Here is a 24,909-nt window from a genome sequence, read left to right on the forward strand (position 1 = left end):
AGCTGTTGGTGATTTCTAATGGCCAGGTATGGCTTCAATATTTCGAAGGTTTTCGTTGTTGACCCGTAACTCTTCACCCTGAAAACTTCTTAAATCCCCCTCCGCCTTACCAGGCTTTAATTTAAGTATATATTAATTGTTGCTTCTTTTTAAGGCTGATGATTCAAGCTACAAGTCTCTAGACCCCAAAAAAATACGTCTTCCAGCGCCAGTGCCGCCAAGTGAACGACTGATCAAAGCCGTTGAAATGTTCTATGCACCACCTTCCCATGAACGTCCTCGTGATAGGTAGGTCACTGTGTACTCTCTAATAACGTATTTTAATCTTGAACGTTATCTGAAGGAGTTCGATGATTCTTGTTAGGCACCTGGTATCTTTATCTGCTCATCTATTCCGATGTGATCCTATATTGCCGGTATCTATTTAGGCAATAATTCTATGATTTTATTTCTAGCTAGGAATTATAACCGTAGTCATCCTTAATTCTTTGATCATCTGATTTTTGATCATCTAATTTACATTTCTTTGATCATCTGATTTACATAAAAAAAAAATATATTTTGGTGTTGCATTTAACGAAATTTGTTCTTATATCCTTCTTTCATTCTTCATTTTCTGTCTTGAGGTATCATGTATTTGATCTATCTTATTCTTGAATTATATAATCAGCATGATTCTATCACTTTAGGAGTAATTCTCCGATTACGCTAAAAAAGCGGAAAACACTTCTTCTATTTGAGTAATTAATTAAAAAAAACTTTCCAAAAAATAAGTTTTTCAAAGAAAAGTAAAGGCCATTTTAAACTGGAGCGCAGCAGATACAAATACCTGTTAAAATTACAACTCAAAACTACCAGAAATTAATATTAAAGAGTAAATGGAACCCAAAACGAACAGAAATTAAATAAACAATCATAGGAAAAAACATACAACAAGTAATAATGTAAATGAATAAATAGATCATAAAGCGAGTAATGCTTAGATTGAATATGAAAATCAAGCTTAAAATGAAAAAAAAAATTTTGCTATTGAAGTATAAATGAAGCTTAAAGCGAACAGAAATTAAATAAACAATCAATGCAAACAGACATACAATAGACATTAATGTAAATGAATAAAACGAGTGAAACTTAAATTGAATATGCAAATCAAGCTTGAAACGAACAAAAATCATCACAAACAAGAGTTTGGGTATCGGCTCCTTCTCTCACTGTAAAAGTCTAAGACCTACTGCGTCATTGGCGCATTAGTGAAAACCAATTTTATTATCATATTAGTTCAATCACTTATCATTCCACTCTAACAACTGTTTTAGTACCGAGTATCTGTCTCTCCCGTTTGACTATATGTCTCCCGTTCTGTCTCTTCTTGATAGAGTCTATAGTGGTGTGTACCATTAAGTAAAACAGCACCAAATAGGATTTCCTCAATTTGAGAATTTTATTTGAGTTGTGTTTTTTTTAGTTTCGTTGAGAAGATCTAAGGAAAGTGAAAAAGTGTAATTTACACACCATAAGTATCTTAAAAACTTAGAAAAAAAATCACAAATCCATTTTTGTTGAAAGGACTTCCATATGAACTTCTGCGACTTTTGGCAGTAGCGAGCGCCAAATTCAAAAAAAAAAGAAAAAAAAATGTAGGTGAAAAGTCAGCAAAAATGAGCTAAAAACATATGGCACCATAAAGTTTAAGAAGGTTTAGTTTTCCTTTGAAAGGATAGTTGGCTTTGGAAACCAACATATTCTTATTGTTTAAGTTTTTACGGACGAAGGCGTTGTCAAATTCTACGACTTACTTTTTCTTATCTTCCAAATGTAAAACTAACACTAATCACCATTCGTAAATAAATGAAACCCAAAACGAACAGAAATTGCAATAGATAACCAAGTCAAACTCAAAACGGGCAAAAATTAAAAGGATTGGGCTGACAACCCCCATGTCTTCTCAAGACCAGAGCATAATTTGCACTTTATTATAAAAAAAACATGGATTGTCAGTTTAATATACATATTTTCATAGCTATTCCTTAAAGTCTTAATACTTCTTTATTTATAGTAAAAAAAAGTGAAAACATTTAAAATGTATTTTGTTTTGAGTAAAGTGCAAATTGTTTTCTGGTCTTGAGATGGCCTGGGGTTATCATCCCTACTCATGTTCATTTTTTCTCGTTTTGAGTTTGAGTCGGTTATTTATTGTAATTTCTGTTCTTTTTGGGTTTAATTTATTTATTGGGATTTTTTATAAGGGATTTGTGGTAGTTTTACGCTGTGGTAGTTCCTCCGTGGAAGTTTTCCATCAAAAAGCACCCTCCCGCCCATCTCCTAGTTGAAAGTTGCTCCCGCAGAATGTTCCCTCTGGAAAGTATCCCATGAAAAATCTCCCCCCCCCCCCCCCATCTACAGAAAGACACTATATAATTCCAACCCAGTAAAAACTTCCCTGTACGAGTCCCCTTAACATCTCCACATCTAAAATTGAGTCGGTTAAGACAAATAAAAATAGTTTTGTAGAGGAATTCTAGAAAATTCCCTCAATGTAAAATTTTCCCTGGAAAGTTCAGCCCACGGAAACTTCCATCCCAACGGAAAATTCTCCCTGTGGGAAATCCCCACAGGAGAAAATTCACCCCCCCCCCCCTTCCTTGAAAACTCTCTGTATACTTCTCAATAGCAAATGCTATACGTAAACAATGGACAAACTTCATGACTTACAGACCTCTCTTCAAGGTTGTGAGGGGTTATGTTATCCCGGTTAATAACAATCCATTAACCCATTCACTTAAAATTATATAGCAAAATTTTTGGTAAACATTTATTGTAAAAAAAAACAAGTGCTGTTCAAAAAATTTCCAAAATTTCAGTTATACTCCAACATCTTAATTCCGAAGTAGAAGAACTGAAATCTACTTAAGAAGTACTCCTAATATTAACGAATACTATAGCTACGTCTTACGAAATCGGACTATAACTAATAAAAAAAAAAGCGTTTTCCAAAAAGGAAGTTTGCAAAGAAAAATAAAGTCATACTGAAGCTAACACTAGCAGAAGTAAAGTCATATAATAATTCAAACTTAAAACAAATAAAAATTACTACCAATTTAAATTAAACTAAAAAAGGACCGAAATCAAAATGAATTTTCATATCAAACATAAAGATAAAAGATACTGCCATTGATGAATAAATGGATCCGCAAACGAAAAATATTAAAATGGATGAAAATAAACTTAAAACTAAAACAAGATTGCCATAAACAGAGTTAGGGCTATCAACTTCCGAGACTCCCAAATGCCAAAGCGTCACCTGAACTCTACCGAAAACAAAATATATTTCAAAGTTCTCTGTTTTATAATTATAAAACTGAAATTTCTAAGAGTTCCAGAAACTGATATTATTATATATCAAACTAGTCCACTTTTATTAGTAAATTTTGATTAGCCTCGCATTATTTTCCCTATTTTTTTAAATTGACGGTTCTAATATATTAAAAATATGGTTTTTAGCCCCCTCCCCATTGCAACGCGAAATACTGAAGTAAAAGGGCCAGTGAATTGTAAGAAGAAGTTTGTTTTATATCACTAGAAAACTTTAGTTTAACGAATGACAGGTAGAGGATGCTTGAAATTAAAAAAATTATTACATCATCTGTGAACGAAATTAATTCCCAGGCACGCTACGGGATTGAACCTGGCAACCTATCATTGACAGGTTATAAGCACTTCCACTACACTATACCTGGGTATAAGTTTTAGTTATTTTAAAACTTTTATTTAAAAAACTTTTTCAACAAAATAAGTTCTTGAAAAAAGTAAACAACTCTATGAAACCAAAATGAACAAAAATAGAATCAAATAATCTACCAAGAATACAACTACCACAAATCAGTATCAATAAACAAATGAAACCCAAAACAAACAGAAATAAAAAAAAAATAATAGTACAACTCAAAACGAGCAGAAAGTAATATGAGTAGGGTTCTAAACCCAAAGCTTTATAAAAGGCAAAATATAATTTGTAGTTCACTGAAAAAAATTCAAATGAGTTTACTGAAAAAATCTGTATTGTCAGTTTAATATACATATGCTGATATTCATGGGCGTATTTAGCTTCTTCTCTAGGGGGGGGGGGCAGCCAATTCTATGATGAAGAGTGGGGGAACTGAAGTAATATTGGCAGTTCAGAAAACCTTACATTGCCAGCAAGTTCTATCATACCTATGAAATATTTATTAATAAGTAATCACCAAAAATCATAATTCATCAATAAGTTTCAGCATTAATAAATCTTCCTGGATTAGAGCTAAATCTTTCCAAGACATTATGGATAATTGCTTATTGTTTAACTTTTATTCTGTCATTCCAGCTGGTTTATTTCCAGCTTTTTCAACCACCTACCTTTTATCAACTGCTTTTTTTTACCAAGTACCTTTTTTCACCTGTTTCATCTACCATATCTAGTGTAAATTTGAAGTTCTAGGAGGGGGGCAGGAGCCCCCCTCTGCCACTCCTTCCGTACGCCCATGCTGATATTTATTCCTTAAAATCTTAATTATTTTTTTATTTTTAAAGTTAGAAAAGTGAAAACATTTAAAAGAATTTTTTCAGTAAAGTACAAATTATATTTTGGCTTTTAGAAAGCTTGTGGTTTAGAACTCTACTCATATTAATTTCTGCTTGTTTTGAGTTTTACTCTTATTTATTTTAATTTCTGTTTGTTTTGGGTTTCATTTATTTACTGATACTGATTTGTGGTAGTTGTATTCTTTGTAGATTATTTGATTCTATTTGGGTTCATTTTGGTTTAATGGAGTTCTTTATTTTTTTTTGAATTTATTTTGTTGAAAAAGTTTTATTAATTAATAACTTGAGAAATCAATATGAAGCTGCTACGGTGAAGACGATGAAATTAAGGTAGGCAGTTACAGCTAAGGAAATGGACAAAATGACATTGTTTTGATTCATTAAAAAGAACGACAAATTAGATGGCGAGGAACTCACAATCGGTTATGCTAAACCTAGGTAAATATTTAGTGACGAACGAGACACTATCACGGGCGTCACTAGGCTTTTACCTTTGGAGGAAGGGGACGTCCAAAATGTGCCGACGAATTCGGGTAGGTGCCGACGATAACCGACATTTTTACTTCGTTTTTTGTTTACTAAAATAATGTTTATTAGTTACGGTAAATTATCTTATCAGAGGCAACGCTGTAGCGTTGCCTATAGCAAAGGCCATACGGCTCCAATGTTTTATTATTTATTTCTTTTTTTTCCAGAGGCACTTCATACGGAAGGGGTCGTCGTAGAAACTTCAAAGGGGGCTCATTCAATTGGAAATCGAGAGTTATAGTGCCCTTTCTCATAGTCGAAATTGAATGGAGGGCAACTAGCCCCCCCCCCCCCCCCCACGCCCATCATTCCCCCAAACACATCCAATAAAAATTTTGAGATAGCCATTTTGTTCAGTGTAGTTGATTTCCAGAAAGAAAATATATTTTTGAGGAGGACACTCCCCCACAACCCTCAGGGCAAGAGTTTTAAGTTATGTCCTGGGGGTATATAAGGTTTTTATAGTAGGCATTGTCGTAGAAACTTCAAAACAGGCTCATTCGATCGGAAATTCAAAGGGCTAGTGCCCTTTTTAATAGTCGAAAGTGATTGGAAGGTAACTAGCCCCCCCCCCCCACGCCCATCATTTCTCCAAATACATCGAATGAAAACTTTGAGACAGCCATTTTGTTCAGTGTAGTTGATTTTCAGATAAAAAACATATTTTTGAAGAGGACACTCCCCCACAACCCTCAGGGCAAGGGTTTTAAGTTATGGCCTGGGGGCATATAAGGTTTTTATAGAAGGCGTTGTCGTAGAAACTTCGAAAAAGGCTCATTCGATTGGAAATTCAAAGGGTTAGTGCCCTTTATAAAAATCCAAAGTGATTGGAGGGCAACTATCCCCCCCACACCCATGATGTCCCAAAACACATCCAATTGAAATTTTGAGATAGCCATTTTGTTCAGCATAGTTGATTTCCAGATAGAAAATATGTTTTTGAGGAGGACAAACCCCCACAACCCTCAGGGCAAGGGTTTTAAATTATGCCTTGTGGGCTTATAAGGTTATTATAAAAAGTGTTGTCGTAGAAACTTCAAAAAAAGCTCATTCGATTAGAAATTCAAAGGGCGAGTGCCCTTTTTAATAGTCGAAAGTGATTGGGGGGCAACTAGCCCCCCCACGCCCATCATTCCCCCAAACATCCAATCAAAATTTTGCGATAGCCATTTTGTTTAGCGTAGTTGATTTTCAGATAAAAAATATGTTTTTGAGGAGGACACTCCCCCACAACCCTCAAGGCAAGGGTTTCAAGTTATACCCTGGGGGCATATAAGGTTTTTATAGAAGGCGGTGTTGTAGAAACTTCAAAAATGGCGCATTCGATTGGAAGTTCAAAGGGCTAGTGCCCTTTTTAATAGTCGACAGTTATTGGAGGGCAACTCCCCAACCCCTCTCTCGCGCCCACCTGTCCTACAAACACATACCACCACAAAATTGAAATTGTTATTTTATTAAACCTGTTTTCAAGTGTCAGGAACTTGATCCGTAAGAGTTGAAACTCCCCCACAGTGCACAAAAAAAGAAGGATAGGTTATGAATTATCTGGATCCGTCATATTACTCCTTATGGAAGTGATGGTCGTATAAACTTTAGAGAGGGCTCATTGATTGGAAATTGAAAGTTCTAGTTCACTTTTTAAGAGTCAAAAGAGATGGGAGGGTAACTAGCCCTCCCCCCCCCCTCCTCCACGCCCTAAATGCATCAGATAAAAATTTTGAGACATACATTTTGTTAAAATAGTTCAAAGTTCTGATAACAAAAAAATCCAGTGTCGACACAGCCCACCCGGGCCCGGGGGTAGCCGTTGTAAGTCATGCGCTGGGGGCATAAAAACAATCAAACAATCATTAAATTAAAAATCAATGCAAACAAACATACAATAGATATTAATGTAAATTAATAAATATATTTAGTTTTTTAAATTAATTTTCTTATGTTACTAAGTTTTAGACAATAGAAAACTAAAGGTCATAAAGGCAATAAGGTTTCGATGTTTTATTGTTTTTTAGTTGTGCATAAATAAAAGTTCAAATAGGGATAAAATCCTTTTAATAGACAGTGATGATGATAACAGTGATAGAAATTCACAAAAATACCAGATATTTCGGTCACATATACAGTGACCGTCATCAGTAGTAAAACTACTGATTTACTACTGAGTTTTACAACTGATGACGGTCACTGTATATGTGACCGAAATATCTGGTATTTTTGTGAATTTCTATCACTGTTATCATCATCACTGTCTATTAAAAAGGATTTTATCCCTATTTGAACTTTTATTTATCGTCATGGAAAGGCAATGTGGTCTCCGAAATTATCTAGTTGTGCACTAATATTAGTGAAAACAGGGCCACCAACGGGAAGGTTGTGCACAGCCAGCCCCGTCCGCCCACCCTTTAGGATTAGACCCGACCCCCTAATATCCTCCCATTTGTAGCGCAAATGTGAGGATAGCCTTATATAGTGAATTGAATCGAATACTAATAACTACAAACAAGAGTTTGGGTATCGCTTCACTGTAGAAGCCTAAAACCTACTGCGTCATTGGCGCTTTACTGAAAACGAATTATATTACAAATGTTTTCCTGTGGTACTTAATATTGACTCTAAATATTAAAATTACAGCAACACTTTTAACTGATGAAGTTTCAGCGATTAACTCCATGATACATTACATATTCAGTTAAATTTATTAGTTTTTTCAAAGATTGATCAAGACAAATATAGCTTCACTACAAACAAAATTTGGACATTGTCTCCTTTTTTATGTACAACAATATAAAACCTTCTGCGTCATTGGCGCTTCACTGAAAACGAATTACTCGTATATTACATATTTATTCTTTTCCAGCTTTTATAGCATTGAAAATAAAAATAAAATTACAGTGAAAAAAAAACTTGAACTGATGGATCTTTCAACAATTAATATCATTATATATCTAATATTCAATTTGATTTTGTTTATACTTTCCAAGACTGTTCAAGACTCATATAGTTTTCAGTCAGGTGCCAATGAAGCAGTAGGTTTTAGGCTTCTGCAGTGAGGTGATACCCAAACTCTTGTTTGTAGTTATTAGTATTCGATTCAAACTTGATTTGCATATTCAATTTAAGTTTCACTTGTTTTAAGATTTATTTATTCATTTACATAAATATATATTGTATGTATGTTTGCATTGGTTGTTTATTTAATTTCTGTTCGTTTTAAGTTTCATTTATTCTTTAATAGTAATTTCTGGTCGTGTTGAGTTTTAATTTTAACAGGTATTTGTATCTCCTGAGCTTAAGTTTAAAATGGCCTTTACTTTTCTTTGAAAAACTTATTTTTCGGAAAGTTTTTTTTATTAATATTGTAAAGAAAAGATCGGGTATGAAAGTAAAAACAAGACAAAGAAAATACCTTTAAATGACTTTAACTTTAAACTTTAAGGCTGTGCGACTTTTCAACTTTCCACTTTTCTACAAGTAGGTTGAGATCAGTTTTTTCCAGTAGGTCTTTTTCTGACATCATGAGCATGAGATGGTCAAGTCGATCGTCTCCCATAGTTGACCTCAATCTGTTCTTGACGATTGTTCTCTTGTTAAATATTCGTTTACCTATGGCCAATGTCACTGCAACAGTTTTTGAAAAAGTGAATGCTCTGTAAACTAAAGGCAACCCTCGTCTGTTCATTTTCGCTAGAGAGAACAACTCGGCAATTTCAATGATGCTTCCAGCGCTTTTGCAATTCTCTACAAAAAGAACAATAATGTTCCCTCTGTGGGCTAGGCATTTTAGGTATTGAATATTTCTTGCTAACTTCTTGGAAATGTGAACATGTGTTCCCTCGAAACGCCCACTCATGTTACTTGCAAAATCGTAGAATTGAAATGTCGGTTTTTCTTTATTGAAAATTCGCAAAATCCGCAAAATTCGTAGAGTTTCTTCTGCTATTTCGGCTCCTATCTTTGACTCAGAATTTATAATGACGAGTAAACGCTCTTTAGCGGTTCTCTCTCATTCAATTTACCGGACACCTCTCTTCGTGGCTGACAGCAGGGGTTTCGTCTGCGAATTTGTCAAAGAAGTCAGCTTCATTAACTTCTGCTACGATTTTTTCAACTAGTTCTGTTCAAACAATCGCAATTAATTTATTTTGGCTACTACCCGACAGATAGCTGGTGACATTTGGCTTGTTCTGGTTTTTCATTCAATGGCCCATTTCGATGTTGTGTCTCAAAAGAAGATTGGCTGGCTCAACGTAATTTCCCCCGTCATGATTCTTCCCACGAAATGCCAACCCTTGTTTACCTAGAGTGGTGGTAACATCTAACAATATGTAAATAATGCGAAACCCTCTTTCCCTTTCTTTTTCTGACTCCATATCTTTCATTAGTTTCTCCCTGTTAACTAAGCTTGGCAATGATTTATCTCTCTCTATAAAACAAATAAAACCACCTATAGAAGCTTTGTGACCATTTGATTGGAAGTGAGTGATGAGCATTTCAGCCTTGGCGCCCTTGCTTTGCATTTTGCGCCAGTTTCTACTTCCTGTTATAAATGGAGAATCGTTGTTTCTGTATTCGCAGCTGGGTTCAGTTAGAAACAACGAACAGGCAAAGCAGTAGCCTAAGTCTTTCTCGACACTGTACTCTAGGTGTGGTTACTCATTGTTCCAGTTTCTAACAAACCGCAACTGGTGTTTGGAACTCTGGGATTGGATTTCATCGTTTGTTGGAAAATCGATTTTTAGCTGAGATGGTCCTAGCTTGATAAGCTTTGGATTTTCTGAGTCTGAAAGTTTTTCTTTCTTGAGCCCGGGATTGTGCTCGACTATTACGATCCTAGCATGATGTAAACTTTTGGCTTCCGATTTTACTCCTTCAGTTCTTAACACTTGCAGAGAAATGAGTTTCTCTGACTCACTAATAAGCCTAGTTCCAAATCCGCTGATATATCGCCCTATGTCTAGCGCTTGTCTTGCTGCGTCTAATTCGTTAGTGACGGAATCCAAATTAGCCTCAAGTGTCAGTATTTTTTTGCTCCCTCGGTACAGTCAATAATACAAGAAATAAGAGCGAATATATTGCTGATTCCTATCGTTTCTTCGTAATCAATTTCTGAATAACGAACTTCTTCAAATGTGTTTTTTTCTTTCACCAGATTCCACAGTGAGATTCCACCTGAGAGGATAAGTAACTTCGATTTTTTCAGCCGAATCTTCTTCTATTCAGACTCCGATATTTGTTAAGGATGGACCAGCACGAACTTTCTCAGGAGATGCGTGAAATATCTCTTCGATTTCACCACAGGTGTTTGTCTGTATTTACTTCACTCGTTCGAAAAAAAAAAGCTCGAAACAAATTCAAAAAATCTATAAGGAAGGCCATAGCCTATTAAACTTGAAAGGCAATTTCAAAACTATATTCTTCTTTGCTTTTGGCAGGCAATTCGTTACGCTTTAGTCCAGTTCAGTTCAGTTCCATTTTAAAGCAGACCTCGAAAGAAAAGAGAGTAAGAACCCCAAAGGTAGAGAGCAAGCTCAAACTTGTGTTGATCTGCTGCATAGTAATACCGCTATTTTGTATATATATTTATGTATAATCAAATATCTCTAACAACCACGCGGCTCCAATACTCCAATTCTGTAGGAAAGACCACTTACCAGGACTGCCCTCTAACTGACGAAAACAAAATTAAATTAGGTAAAAATACACAAAGTTTGCATATTAAAAGGACGTGTTCACCGGCCTACAGGATAACTCATTTTGTATCATTTGTAATTAAAAATTAGGGGTAGATATTTTTAATTATCACTAATCTTATTATCACATCTTCGTTTGTCAATTACAAATTATTGAGTGTTTCAATCAAATTTTTTAAAGTTTACTGCCCTTTCACAAACTGACGCTCGTTGATCAAATTTCCCCTTAAAAGTAAGATTCTGCCCAGACTTTGGGAGTTTATCCTATCAAAGCATGTAGACGCGAGGTGGCTGCGACCGCAAAGCCCTAAAACAAGAGGCTCCACTGAAGGCAGACTCTAAGCTTTGTGTTGACTTAAATTGCACTAAGCTATCTTGCTGGTCGAGATGAAGTTTGCTCGTGACAGGGTCTTTTACAGTTTTCTTTGAGCTACCTGGCCGTAACTATTTGGAATTTCAAAGAGAGTAGTCTTTTGCACAATCTTTGGCCTAATCTTCACTTTGGTACCGTTTTTCAGTTCCTCACTATGATGTTTTTGAATGTGGGTAGCTCGATAATCAGAGTCAAATTTGTAATACCTTCCACCTTTCTTTCTTTAAAAATAAACTTCAAATACAAGGTTTATTCTAGTTCTGGATCTTTTCCTTTATTCTGAAAACATTTTCATATACTGGTGATCTAAACAAATAAAATAGTGCTCCAAGCGTCCTTTCATGGCAGCTGCAACCTAGTAAAGAGCGAACCACAGCCCATAGTAACCAAAAGTTAAGAAACGCATTTTGAAAAAAATTGCCATCTGACACTGACTCAGGAATGTTAACTCTTATTTTGTTTCGTCTTAAAAGTAAAAGTTTATTGTAAAAAGAAATTTATGGTGATTTCGAAAAAAATCCTGAAGCCCCTCGAAAATGGCGTCAGATCAAAATGAAAAGCGCACCATTGGAATCAGCATGGTTGAAAACCTGTAACCTGAGACAGTGAAATTACAGTCCCCTCCTTGAACAACAAAGAAAATCACTTTTTTGTATCGATAGCACTGATCTGTCTCCCGTTTTTTTTTGTTTTTTTTTTTCTTTTTTCTAGTAGGGCTAGGGGGTAGCCAGAGCATCATAGAGATGTGTAATAGCTCATTTGAAAGGAAACTAAATTTGTAAGTGGCCTTTTTAAGTGACCAAAAAGATTGGGGGGCCACTAGCCCCCTTCCTACAGACTCTCTCCTCCCAAAGTCATCCAATCAAAATTTCGAGATAGCCATTTTGTTCAACCTAGTTCAAAGGTCGAATGTCAATTGTTTTGGTGATGATATGACCCTCCATAGTAGTCCCTGGGGAAAGGGTTGTATTCTATATTGGTATCTGACGTATCGATATCACGCGTATCGGTATAGGCGTATTGTTATTGGGTGTTTTGGTATCCTAATTCTTAGTAGCTCAGAAAAGATATTGCACATATATACCTCCTTCCTTCCTATAAATTCCACCATCAGCAAGTTCCAAGTCATGGTTGCAGCAGGAGCTGCAACCAATTAAAGAGCGAACCACAGCCTATAGCAACCAAAAGTTAAAAACCACGTTTAGAAAAAGCTACTTAGTGAAAAAAATTGCCATCTGACACTGACTCAGGAATGGTAACTATTATTTCGGTTTGTTTTAAAAGTAAAAGTTTATTGCAAAAAGAAATGTATGGTGATTTCGAAAAAAAGCCCGAAACCCCTCGAAAATGACGTCACGGCAAAATGAAAAGTGTGTCATCAAAATCAGCATGGTCGAAAACCTTTTACATGGAAATTACGGCCCCCCCCCTTGAACAACAAAGAAAGTAGCTTTTTTCCATCGGTAGCACTGATCTGTCTCCCTATTTTATTCTTCTTTTTTTTCTAGCGGGGCTTTGGGATGGCCAGAACATCGTAGAAAGATGTGTAGTAGCTCATTAGAAAGGGAATTAAATTTTTAAGTGCCCTTTTTAAGTGACCAAAAAGATTGGAGGACAAATAGCCCCCCTCCCTTCCGACCCCCTTCCCCAAAGTCATCCAATCTACATTTTGAGATAGCCATTTTGTTCATCATAGTTCAATGGTCCAATATCTATGGTTTTAGTGATGATATGACCCCTCCATAATCCTATCTCCCCCCCCCCACACACACTAAAAATAGGGGCGTAATTTCATCTGTTTATGTCATCAGAACACTACCGTACATGTTCTGTCGTCATTCATAGTGGATCTCGAGAACAAAGAACACATTTGAAATTTACATCACTGAATATGGGCACGTGAATGTACATATTTCTAAATTTTTGTTCTGCAAATGCTTCTAAAACGGTTTTAAAGTATATTTTCCTTGTGTCCTCACTTTTAATCAACATAATTGCTTAACAATTTAGTCTATTCTGATTATTGTTGATGTCACGTATTTTTTTTAATGGTTTTAGCCTGGAAAATGATCTCTCTCCAGAAGCAACGCTTACTGGCATTGTTGAGAACATTTCACAATTTGGAAAACCAATTGTTAACTCAGATGGCAGCGCGGGGCCAGACTGGACCCATTCGCTTCAATCGCCCTTTATCCGGCCCTGTCCACCGTCAAAATGATGCACAGGAAGTGCTTTGAGCCTCATGACTTTGCTCAATCATGAATTCTAAGAGTTTATATATCAGATTTTCATCCTGAATCCAAATCTAATACTCATTTCCGTTTAAAGAACTATCCTCCTCCCCCCTCCATTTTCGCTGTTTCATTATGAGTCGGACAAAATTTCGGGGATAGAGGGTTCAAACCCGGTAGCCTCTCCCTGATATGACCTTGGGTTTCGGGCTCTTTTTAAGAAATTCCTGTAAATGTGTTTTGAAATAACATTTTAATATCAAGACTAATAGAAATAATAATATCAATCCTGTATCAGCTATGAATGACAATTTTTTTCAAGACAGTTATTTTTGGAAACAGATTTTTAAACTTTTGGTTACTATGGACTGTTTTGAGTCAATTTAAGGGCTCAAAATGGAATTTGTTCCAGAAAAATTATTGAATTTGGAAAGAGTGTAAAAAGGCAAAAAGTGATGTATTCACTTTCTCCCTAGCTAGATCATATAAATCAGTGATACCAGGTGCCTGACTTTAGATAGCGCACCGAGAGAGGCGAGAATGCGCCATCGGCGCATTTTCGCTACATATAATTTGGGTGGAGTTCAAAATTCAGGGTAAATTAGATCTTGCATGGATCAGTGCAAAAAACAAAAAACAAATTCAGAGACAATTTTACCAGATAGTGTGAATCTTGCTTTTCAGAATACTAGAACTCAAGAGTGGTAGGATTCAGTCTTCATTGATAGATTTCGGCACGATATTCCGAAATCTAAAACAGTGAAGCATTTTTGACTGATTAAATGTGCTTTTGTGGTCAAAATTCTCTGTTCTCTGGCTTGACAAGAAAGATATTTTCCTTAGTTCTCTGGTATATCAGAGAATTAAATAAAAAAGGGAATTAAAGAAGATCTAACAAAAAAAAAAATACTTGCCAAAATCTAAGGTGGTATTTTGTATTACTTTCTGGCTGATATGCTGAATTATTCATTATTAACAATAGAAATTGCGTTTAAAGAACTAAAAAAAAAAATAGGTACTCAGTATACTGGTCTTGCAATATAGATACTACTACTAATAATACTAATAACTCACCGCAGAACCAAGCCACCTGAGGCCAACTCAGCTACGCACGCTTCTCCTCCACCCCAATCTATTCAAAGCCTCCCTTTTTACACCCGTCCACGAAGTTCCCATTTCCTTTAAATCTTTCTTTATGACGTCCTCCAACCCCAGACGAGGACAACCTGCTTTCCGTTTAGCCCTAGACGGTTGGCCGAAGGGAACAATCTTCGGCAATCTGTCATCATTCATCCGCACAACGTGTCCTAGCCAACTCAGCCTTTCTTTCATTATAGCCCTAGAGAGCGGTATTGAACCACATTTTTCGTATAGCCAATCATTTGAAATACGATCAGTCAGCCGGGTACCCAGAACAATCCTTAAGCAATTTCTCTGGAAAACATCTAGCAAATCTTCATCTGCTTTTCGGAGCGTCCATGCTTCAGAGCCATATTCGACCACTGTCATCACTGTAGCTTCTAATATTCACATCTTGGTTTGCAGACTTATCTTCCTATTTTTCCAAGCTTTTTTAACTGTGAAAAAAACACCCTGAGCCTTGGCTATTCTACTTTTAACATATTCACTTCTCCCACCATCTTTACTAATAATACTACCAAGGTAAGTGAAGCTGCCCAACTGAACTACAATCTTTTCATTAACCAACGTCACCTTTTCGTCTTCACTTATTCCTAGCCTTAGTGACGTAGTCTTCTTATCATTAGTTTTCAAACCTATTCTAGCACCCTGAACTCGCAGAACCTCTAAAACTTCATTCATTTTGCTGACCCTTTTATCTAGGATGCTTAAATTATCAGCATAATCTAAGTCCAGGAGAATTTTTCCTCCCCATTTGATTCCGTGGTCTCCTATGTCCTTAAGACAAAGTCCATCAAAATAATCCATATAAAGGGGGATAGAACACAACCCTGCTTAACTCCTTATTTAACACAAAACCAGCTGCTAACCTCATTTCCTACCTTAACCGCAGCAGTGTTATTCTCATACATAGCACTAATCACTTTAATGTATTTGTCTGGTATACCGTACAAGGATAAAACATTTACTAAAGCTCTTCTATCAACAGAATCGAACACTTGCTCATAATCTATAAAACTGAGAACCAAAGGTGTTTGAAATCTCAGGCACTTCTCAATTATTAGCCTAAGAGTGAAAATTTGGTCGACATATCCTCTACCTTTTCTAAAACCGCACTGGTCTTCACTGTTCTTCTCTTTAAACGTGGAAGTTAAAGGCGCATTTGCTAAAGATAACTAATAGATAGGATTTTATATTGTAGAACTAAAGAGAAGCATGATCCTTGAAGGTCACACCTCTCCAAAATGTCATTTAGGTAAGTTATATGAAAGTTAACTCCTTTATACAATGTTTTTATGACATTGCAATTCTAAGCTGCAAAAAGATTAAATTATCAAACTTAGTTATGAGAACAAAATGTTTCGTAGCTTTCAAAATATAAATTAGAACGACAAGAACGACCAAGTAGAAGATAAGAAATTAGACCGGTTTTCCTTTTAATGAACTTCGAATTACTTTTGTACGTTTTTTAATCATATATTGTATCTATCTTCGATTAGTATTTAAGATCATTTTCAAAGTTAAACAGCAAACTTTCCTTCTATATCGCCCAAAATTTCTTCAAGAGTTTCATCTTCACTTTCATTGTCATTGGATGGTTTGTTGATGTCATACATGTCAATGGTAAATCTATTCAGCATAGCGGGTGTAGGATCAAAGTCTATGCAGCACTTTCCTTGGCAATTTAGCCTAAGTCGGATGATCACAGAAGAGTTAAGCATTTTAAGGTGCATCCTGTTTCGAATTTTGTACTTGACAAGCACAGTTCATATAATTATCCAGTATGATCATTCCCTATCTCGCCCATTGTAAAAACCCGGACCGGGGTGCGAGTACTCCAGAGAACGTAGAAACATAAGCGGCGTCAGATCTTTTCACGGATAGACAAGTCAGACGCGAAACAATCGGAAACAAGTGGAAACCCGCTATTACAAATAATGCACTTTACGCGAAAGAATCGGAAACAAGTGAAAACTCGCTATTAACAACTGCACGAAGAAGTGGGAGGAGCTTTTTGTTCGCACTGAGAACGAAGACCAAAAATGATCTCTGATAAGATTACTGGATAATTATATGAACTGTGTTGACAAGATTCATAACAGAAAACACTCTCTCGGCGAAGGGGTTGCTGATGGGTAAGCTTAAGATAGAAATATCGAAATTTGACCACTTTTCCATTTGGTTTTTCATGCTACGGATAATACCCGCTTTAATAATTTAAAATTTAGGTCGTTATGGAGCCTGGAATGTGATACGAGAATACCTACGGGGTTCTGAAAATTCCACCTGTTTTTATAGATAGATTCCTAAATCTGTCAGTAGAAGTTGTCAGTAAACACTAGACTTTAAAATTCTGAGTTTTGTCATTGTTATTGTGAAGGCAAAATGCGCCCACTTTGCGCCGAATTTTTTGACATGCGCAAAATCGGCGCAATGCGCAATCAACTCAAAAAAGCGCTGTCTATTGAGATTTATATGTCAGGTAAATTATAAATTCTATAGTCTATTGAGGTAAATTAAAGATTCCTGTAAATCAATCCCTTCTCAGAAATGCAACAGAAAATGCTCGAAAAAACTGGTTTTGCAATACATAACGTAGAATGATTAAAACGTTTCTTCAACCAAGATGTTTGTATTGGAAGAAGCACTGTATAAAGATAATATAATATCTATTGTAATGTATATGATAATATCTATTATTTATATACTGTGCTGCTGAGCTTGGCCCCCTTGCCCTTGCCCCTACACTTACAACCCTTGCCCCTAATCTTTGGGGTTCGTTTCAAACCCAAAAACCTTGTTATATGATATTTAGACTATTCAACTACGTTCAATAAAATTGCTAATATCCTTCAACTACGTTCAATAAAATTGCTATATCAAAATTTTGATCATAAGTGTTTGGGGAAATGATGGGTATGGAGGGGAGGGCATTCGCCCTCCGATCACTTTTGACTATTAATAAGGGTTCTAGCCCTCTCAATTCCTAATTGAATGAGTCCTTTTTGAAGTTTATACGACAACACTGGCAAAGACCTAATTTCCAGAACTTTCAACTACGTTGAACAAAATGTCTATCTCAAAATTTTGATTCGATGTGTTTGGGGAAATGATAGGCTTGAGAGGGGCGTTAGTTGCCCTTCAATCACTTTCGGCTATTGAATAGGGCACTAGCGCAAAAGACATAATGCCCTGACTTTTCAACTACCTTGAACAAAATGGCTATCTAAAATTTTTATTGGGGGTTTTTGGGGAAATGGTGGGCGTGGGAGGCGTGTTAGTTTTCCTCCAATCACTTTTGACTATTAAAAAGGGAACTAGCCCTTCGAATTTGTTGATGTTTCTATTAAAACGCACTATAAAAAACCTGATATGCCCCCCGGGAATCACTTACAATCCTTACCTTGAGGTGGAGGTGGGGGGGGGGGCTGATCAGCCTCAAAGACATAATATCCAGAACTTTAAACTACGTTGAAAAAATGGCTATCTCAAAATTTTGTTTGGATGTGTTTGGGGAAATGGTGGGTGTGAGAAGGAGGTTAGTTGTCCTCCAATCAGTTCCGACTACCCTATTAAAAGGGGCACTAGCCCTTTCAATTTCCAATTGAATGAGCCTTTTTTGAAGTTTCTAAGATAACATTTTCTATAAAAAAAAACCTTATATGCCCCCAGGGTACCACTTATAACCTTAGCCTTAAGGGCTCTGGGGGGGGGGGTGTCGTCCTCAAAGATCTAATTTTCCAGAACTTTCATCTACGCTGAACAAATGGCTATCTCAAAACTTTAATTGGATGTGTTTGGGGAAATGGTGAGCTTGAGAGGGGGGCTAGTTGCCCTCCAATCCCTTTCAACTATTAAAATGCACCTTTCATTTCCAATTTAGTCCTTTCAATTTCCAATCGAGTTAGCCTTTTTCCAAGTCCCTGCGATAACGCTTTCCATATGAAAATCTTACATGCCCCCAGGGCATAACTTACAACCCTTGCCCTAATGATTTGGGGGGTTTGTCAAACTCAAAATCATAATTTCCAGAACTTTTAACAACGTTAAAGAAAATGGCTCTCTCATAATTTTAATTGAATGTGTTTGGAGAAATGGTGGGTGTGAGAGGGGGTTAGTTGCTCTCCATTCACTTTCGACTATTTGATTGAAAAAGGGCTCATTTGATTGGAAATAAATAACATAAACTTTGATCAGCGATCATCATAAAACACTTAAATGAAACACTACATTAACCTAATAATAGTTCTTAATAATTGGAAAAACGGTCATTGAAAAAAAGAACATTTAACACTTGGAAAAACACTTAAATTAAACATTACATTTATTTTATACATACCTCGCTATTCTTCTGTAATTTTTTACTGGTCATATACCTAGAAAGAATTGTTTTCTGACTTCAAACTATCCAAATACTTTACACTACCCCCCTTCCCTCCCCCATATGTGCAAATATATAGCCCAAATTATATATTTCCCATGTATTCTGTCACTTCTCTTTGTCTTGTTTCGTGCTAAGCTGAAAAAAATAACGAAGAAACCGGTTTTATTCTCGAGTTTTACACAGCGTAAACTTGAGTGAGTTTCCCATCATGCACAAGTACCAAAGGGGAAATTTTTAATTTCCCCCTATGGAAATTAAAAAGTAAAACTCAAATAAAATTCTTAAATTAGGCAAGCCTTCTTTTCCACGGGGGGGGGGGGATTATTTTCCGGGGGTAAGTATTTGGACAGTTTGAAGTCAGAAAACAATCATGGGCGCCCATAAGCTGAACTCCAGGGGGGGGTCAAACCTCATCTAATTGGCACTTTTAATGCTATATAATAGAAAACTCAAAACAAAAATATAAAAATAAGGTAGCAACATTCAGCCAGGGGAGGGGGCGGGAGCACCCCCTGCCCCCCCATATGGGCGCCCATGAAAACAATTCTTTCCAGGTATATGAACACTAAAAAATTTCAGAAGGATAGCAAGGTATCTGGAAATTTGTTTTTAATTATAAAAAAAAGAAAATCCCAGTATAAAGCAAATGTAATGTTTCATTTAAGTGTTAAGTGTTTTTTCAATGACCGTTTTTCCAGTATTAAGTACTATTATTAGGTTAATGTAGTGTTTTAATATGATTGCTGATCAAAGTTTATGTTATTTGTGCCTTTCATTTATTTTATTTTACTGTGTTCATGGCCCTATATTTGGCTTTAAAATACACTAATTTATCCGTCTATCTAATATGCAAAATAGCTGTACCAAACACATTTTGCATGCCGACCCGCTATAATTTACCCCCCCCCCCCTAATGTGCAAATTAATAGCCCCCAAATTTATTTCTGAAGTAACGGAGAAGCTAACGAAAAAACCGGGGTGTTATAGAATTTTATACAGCGTAAACTTGAGTGAGTGGCACATAATACAGAAGTTCCAAAATTATTTCCCCCTACGGAAATGAAAAAAAAATAAAACTCGAATAAAATTCTCAAATTTGGAAAGCCTTATTTTCACGGGGGGGGGGGGGGGGGGGTAAACCCTAATTTTCAGTTATACACTCAATGTTTCTAAGTTTATTTTCTGTTTAAACATTGAAGAGCTCGGTTAACCTAGACCCTAAATATTTGTCAATTATTTTTCAGTTTGATAGTTAATGTTGCTTCTTACTTTCAGTTGAAAAAACTTCAGTTGAAATGTCCCTTACCCCAAAGAAACATCCTCCACGGAAAGATTCTCCCGAGTAACCCCCTCCTCCATCCCCCCCCCCCCACCCGAAAAAAATTGTTCCTGAAAATGTCTGTATACTTCCCAATAACCAATACAATATGTTAGCAATGGGCATAGTTCATAACTTGCAGCCCTTCCCCTGGGAACTGTGGGGGATTAAGTCAGCGTAAAAGACATATTTATTAGATTTTCTACTATGCTGAACAAAATGGCTATCTCAACATTGTAATTGGGTGACTTTGAGAAAAAAATGAGCGTGGGAGGGGGCCTAGTTGCCCTCCATTTTTTTGGTCACTTAAAAAGGGCCCTAGAACTTTTAATTTCTGTTCCAATGAGCCCTCTTACGATATTCTAGGACCCCTGGGTCGATACGTTTACCCAAGGGAAAAAGAAAAAAAAACAAATAAACACGCACCCGTGATCTTTTTTCTGGCAAAAAATGCAAAGTTCCACATTTTAGTAGATAGGAGCTCGAAACCTCTGAAGCAGGATTCTCTGATACGTTGAATATGATGATGTGATTTTCACTAAGGTTCTATATTTTTTAGGGGGTCTTCACCCCTTTTTTTGAAAATCAGCCAAATCTTCTCAGGCGCGTAACTTTTGATGGGTAAAATTAAACTTGATAAAACTTATATATTTGAAATCAGAATTAAAATCCGATTCTTTTGATGTATCTATTGGTACCAAAATTCCGTTTTTTAGAGTTTCGGTTACCATTGAGCCGGGTCACTCGTTACTTACAATTCGTTACCACGAACTGTTTGATAAAAAAGAAAGCAGGAATAAAAAGTCTTCTAACTAGTGAGAAGACCAAAGACTGTTATATAAAAAAAAATTATGACCTCACTTTTTTTCAGGGGTGATCGTATCGATCCATTGGTCGTAGAACATTATAAGAGGGATCTTTCGAACGGAAATTGAAAGTTTTATTGCCTTTTTGAAGTGACCAAAAATATTGGAGGGCAACTAAGCTCTCTCCCCGGCCCTTTTTCCCCAAAATCGTCCCATCAAAACTTGAGATAGCCGTTTTGTTCATCATAGTCGAAATGCCCAATAACTATGCCTTTGGATAGTTATTGCAATTTGTTGACGTGTATGTGTACATTGTAAGCAGCTCCAATTTCAACAAAACAACTTTATAATTTGTTTTAGCATAACTCGTTGCTATGTGTTTTTGCTTATATATTACTTTAGAAATTTCTACTGTGTATAAACAACCATAATGTATATTATTTATTGTATATTAGTGTATATATTGTTCTATTAGTGTTCTCACCCTTAATTTTCGATTTCTAGTGATGGCTGGGAAAAATTGGCGTTGTATGAATATTACAAAACAAAAAATCAAGCAAAAAAAGACAAAGAGAGTCAAATTGAAGGTGGATTAAGAGAAAAAACCCCACCGAGAGTTCAAATTGAGAGAGCCACAACACCCGTTCCTCAAAAAGTCAAACGAAGATATAGCAGGTATGGCTCATGATTCTATCAAGGGTTCTTAAAACAAATATAGTTAGTTATGAGTTGTCTGTGGTGACGATGAGAAGGGTGTCCCCGAGGTTTTTGTGACTATGACTAAACATATTGGAAACGGGAAAATGTATCCTGCTTCCTCATCTGTGACTATTGCTAGCAATTCACCATTGTACAGACCCCTCTGTGCAATTTGGTTCTATAACCCACTATTAAGAAAACCAAAAATGATCCAGTTCAATTTTTTTTTCTGAATATTTATCCTTTTGTGCCATTTTTTCCCCATTTTACACTGTACAGAATTACTGTTCATAAAGGAATAATTTCTCATAAATGAACAAGAAACTGTTCTTACCGTTGATCACACAGTCTGTAAGGAACGAAATTGGGCATAAAACAATATGCCCGATTATTTTCCCGTGAAAGAAAGCAGAAGAGGCTATGTGGCTTTTGGCACAAAGTTACTAACAGTAGTAACAAATATTTCTTATAGTTGTTTCCTATTAACTATGGTTCAAATGATTAATCACGCACAGCAAAAATAATCTAAAGTTTTTGCCCATGAGAGGATTCGCGGTTTTTTTTTATAAAATATCTACTTCATATAGTAGGCTTGGTAAATACAATTAAGGTTTTTGTACCAAAATCTTTGTTACACTTCGCTTCTTTGTTATAGCGGGATAGTAGGCAACTATATCGAGAAGTATAGTATCTTGTCTTTTTATAACCAGATTAAAGTAGTTTATTGCGAGGAGTTTTATTTGGAACTGAACCAACCGTGGAGGGCTGGTTGCATGTGTGAGGAAATTGTGTGCCACTGCGTAGGGGACACTAAGCGTCATATGGCGAAGATTGCTTGGGAGGTAAGTGTGCCTGCCCCCTTTGTGGAGAGTATGAGAGTGAACTGGAACATTTTCTTGGTAATTGTTCTGAGTAACTGAATTTAAAGAATAGTTTTTTTTTCGAGGGGTGTACCGCTGTTCCCATGTATTTTGGAGATTTCTTCTAGAAACCTAATTATTGCGGTAAAAATTTTTACAGAGAAAGGTGTGAAGGCTCGGAAGACAGTAAGTTCAATGTGGTGAGTGTTATTGTTGTTTTGTTCCTATATTCTAATAAAATTGTTTAGTTTTAAGCTTCTCTTCCCCCTTTTTTGAAAGACATCAGTGGAAAACCTGGGTGAGTTTCAGTGAAATATTCTACTATATGAGATATGGTAATTAGTACAGAAAGACGTACTTTTTCAAAGGCGCCAGCGGTACCCGTTGCTGAGTTTAAGTGAATAAGATGTGGCATTTAGGACATCTCTGTTGGCAATCATCTTAGCTTCTTTTGTAATTTTCTAAGTATTCTTTTTCCTTGTAATTTTCATTGTTTCTTATCCTCTTTGTATTTTTGTTTCTCGTTCTTCTCACTCTTTGCTTCTCATGAGCGAGTTGTTTTTTTTTTTTTTTTTTTTTTTTTTTTTTTTTTTTTTTTTTTTTGACTAAAGATATTTATAAAGCTGGGCAAGCTACTCCTCAACCCCACCAAGTTAAGAGCTTCACTTTGTTTCACCTTGCGAAATTTTTGCATCTTTTAAATCCCATCTTATAATCCTTTGTCCGTAAGGAAGGGGGTTCGAGTCCTGGTGTTGCTGGTTGTTTTGTTTGGAACAGGGGTCAGTGGCGTGACTCTGTAAATTCCGCCAGAGTCGACCCTGCTCTAAATGGGTACCTGGAGAAATATGGGGCAGGTAAACAAGAAAGGCGTGCGAAAACACTGGATGGCTGGCCCCAACCCTCCACTGCACTGTCTGGCTGAATAGCTACGAAACGGAGATCAGCACCACCGTTAGTCTAATGCCGTGTTCTTTACCTTTTTACCTTATTTATAATATTTCGTCCTATTCAAAGATCTCATCCTGCCCCCCCCCCCTCCACCCACTCTTCGCTTAAAATAACTTGTTTTAGAAAAGCAATTGCTTTAGTGTTGTCATTATCAGTTTTCAAAAATGGAATACAAACGTTAGGTTTTGTTTTAAGAAGAAAAAAATTTAATTGCAATTTTTAATTGTTGAACTTTAACTGTCACTTTGCAAGTTTAAGTTGCTAATTGTAGCAAAATATTTGTCGCAATAATTCGTTGCAAGTACTGACAACAAAACCGACTGCACAAAAATATCTAAAAGATAAACAAGATGCTTAATTATTTTGTAGATGCGTTGTTTTAGTCTGAATTAAGAGCTGTCTGGACAAACCCTCTTCATCTACTAGGCGTATGATTTACAGGGGATGCTAATAATCTTTTAATTATAAGTTTTAATGTTGCTCCTTACTTTCAGTTAAAAAAACTTGTTTGTTTTTTTTAATTTAATTTTTGGACGCTTTTGAATTATTGGAGGTTTTGATTTTGGCTCACCGTACATGAATAATTATAAAAAACAATTACATATTAATTTTACTTTTATTTGGTTAAATGGCTTTCTCGAAAGATGTTTAATTTTATTTACGAACGTTTACGTAACTTACGAATTAACTTACGTTGCGAACTTCTATATTCATATATTTTTAATACGTATATTAGGTGTTTAGCCCCATAGTTGATACCTCGCTCTTTACGCTAAAGTTCGAATTTTCTTCCAATTATGTAGAAATTACCTGTTATTCGCAACTGCCGTTTAGTTTGAATAAATAACTCCTATGAAAGTAGTAAAAAATCTTTTGCTTAAAGAGCGATGTATTGAGCAGGGGGCGAACCCAATCATATGCGGGATAATTTCTGTTCGCCTTATGTTCTGATGTTGCTGTTTAGTTTCAGTTGAAAAACTTGTTTATTTTTTATTTAATTTCTGCTGGTTTTTTAAAATAATGCTGTAAAATCCGGCACCCCCTTCATAGCAATGTCCCTTCCCCCATGAAAACTTCATCCCTGGAAAGATCCTCCCACATAACCCCCGACCCCCCCCCCCCCATAACCAGAAAAAAATTCCCCTTTAAAACGTCTGTATACTTCCCAATAACCAATACTATATGTAAACATTGGGTAAAGTTCATAACTCCAGCCCTCCCCCCGGGAACTTCGGGGGATTAAGTCATCATAAAAGACATTTTTAGTATATTTTCGACCATGCTGAACACAATGGCTATCTTAAAATTTTGATCGGGTGACTTTGGGAAAAAGGAGCGTGGGAGGGGGCCTAGT

At 36.1% G+C, this 24,909-nt stretch overlaps 1 protein-coding gene across 2 annotated transcripts in view; it reads left to right on the forward strand.

Moving 5' to 3' along the window:
• scaf6 (SR-related CTD associated factor 6) overlaps nucleotides 1-24,909 on the forward strand; it is an 81,089-nt gene that overhangs the window by 48,119 nt on the left and 8,061 nt on the right. For both annotated transcript variants that reach the window (XM_089097423.1, XM_089097424.1), the window contains 2 exons: nucleotides 155-288; nucleotides 21,553-21,723. In XM_089097423.1, coding sequence (XP_088953549.1) covers nucleotides 155-288; nucleotides 21,553-21,723 — 305 coding nt within the window. The remainder of the gene's footprint in view (nucleotides 1-154; nucleotides 289-21,552; nucleotides 21,724-24,909) is intronic.

This window comes from Artemia sp. Qi Xiang Cuo, chromosome 11, assembly GCF_049724085.1.
Source record: "Artemia sp. Qi Xiang Cuo chromosome 11, ASM4972408v1, whole genome shotgun sequence".
NCBI classification, from domain to species: domain Eukaryota; kingdom Metazoa; phylum Arthropoda; class Branchiopoda; order Anostraca; family Artemiidae; genus Artemia; species Artemia sp. Qi Xiang Cuo.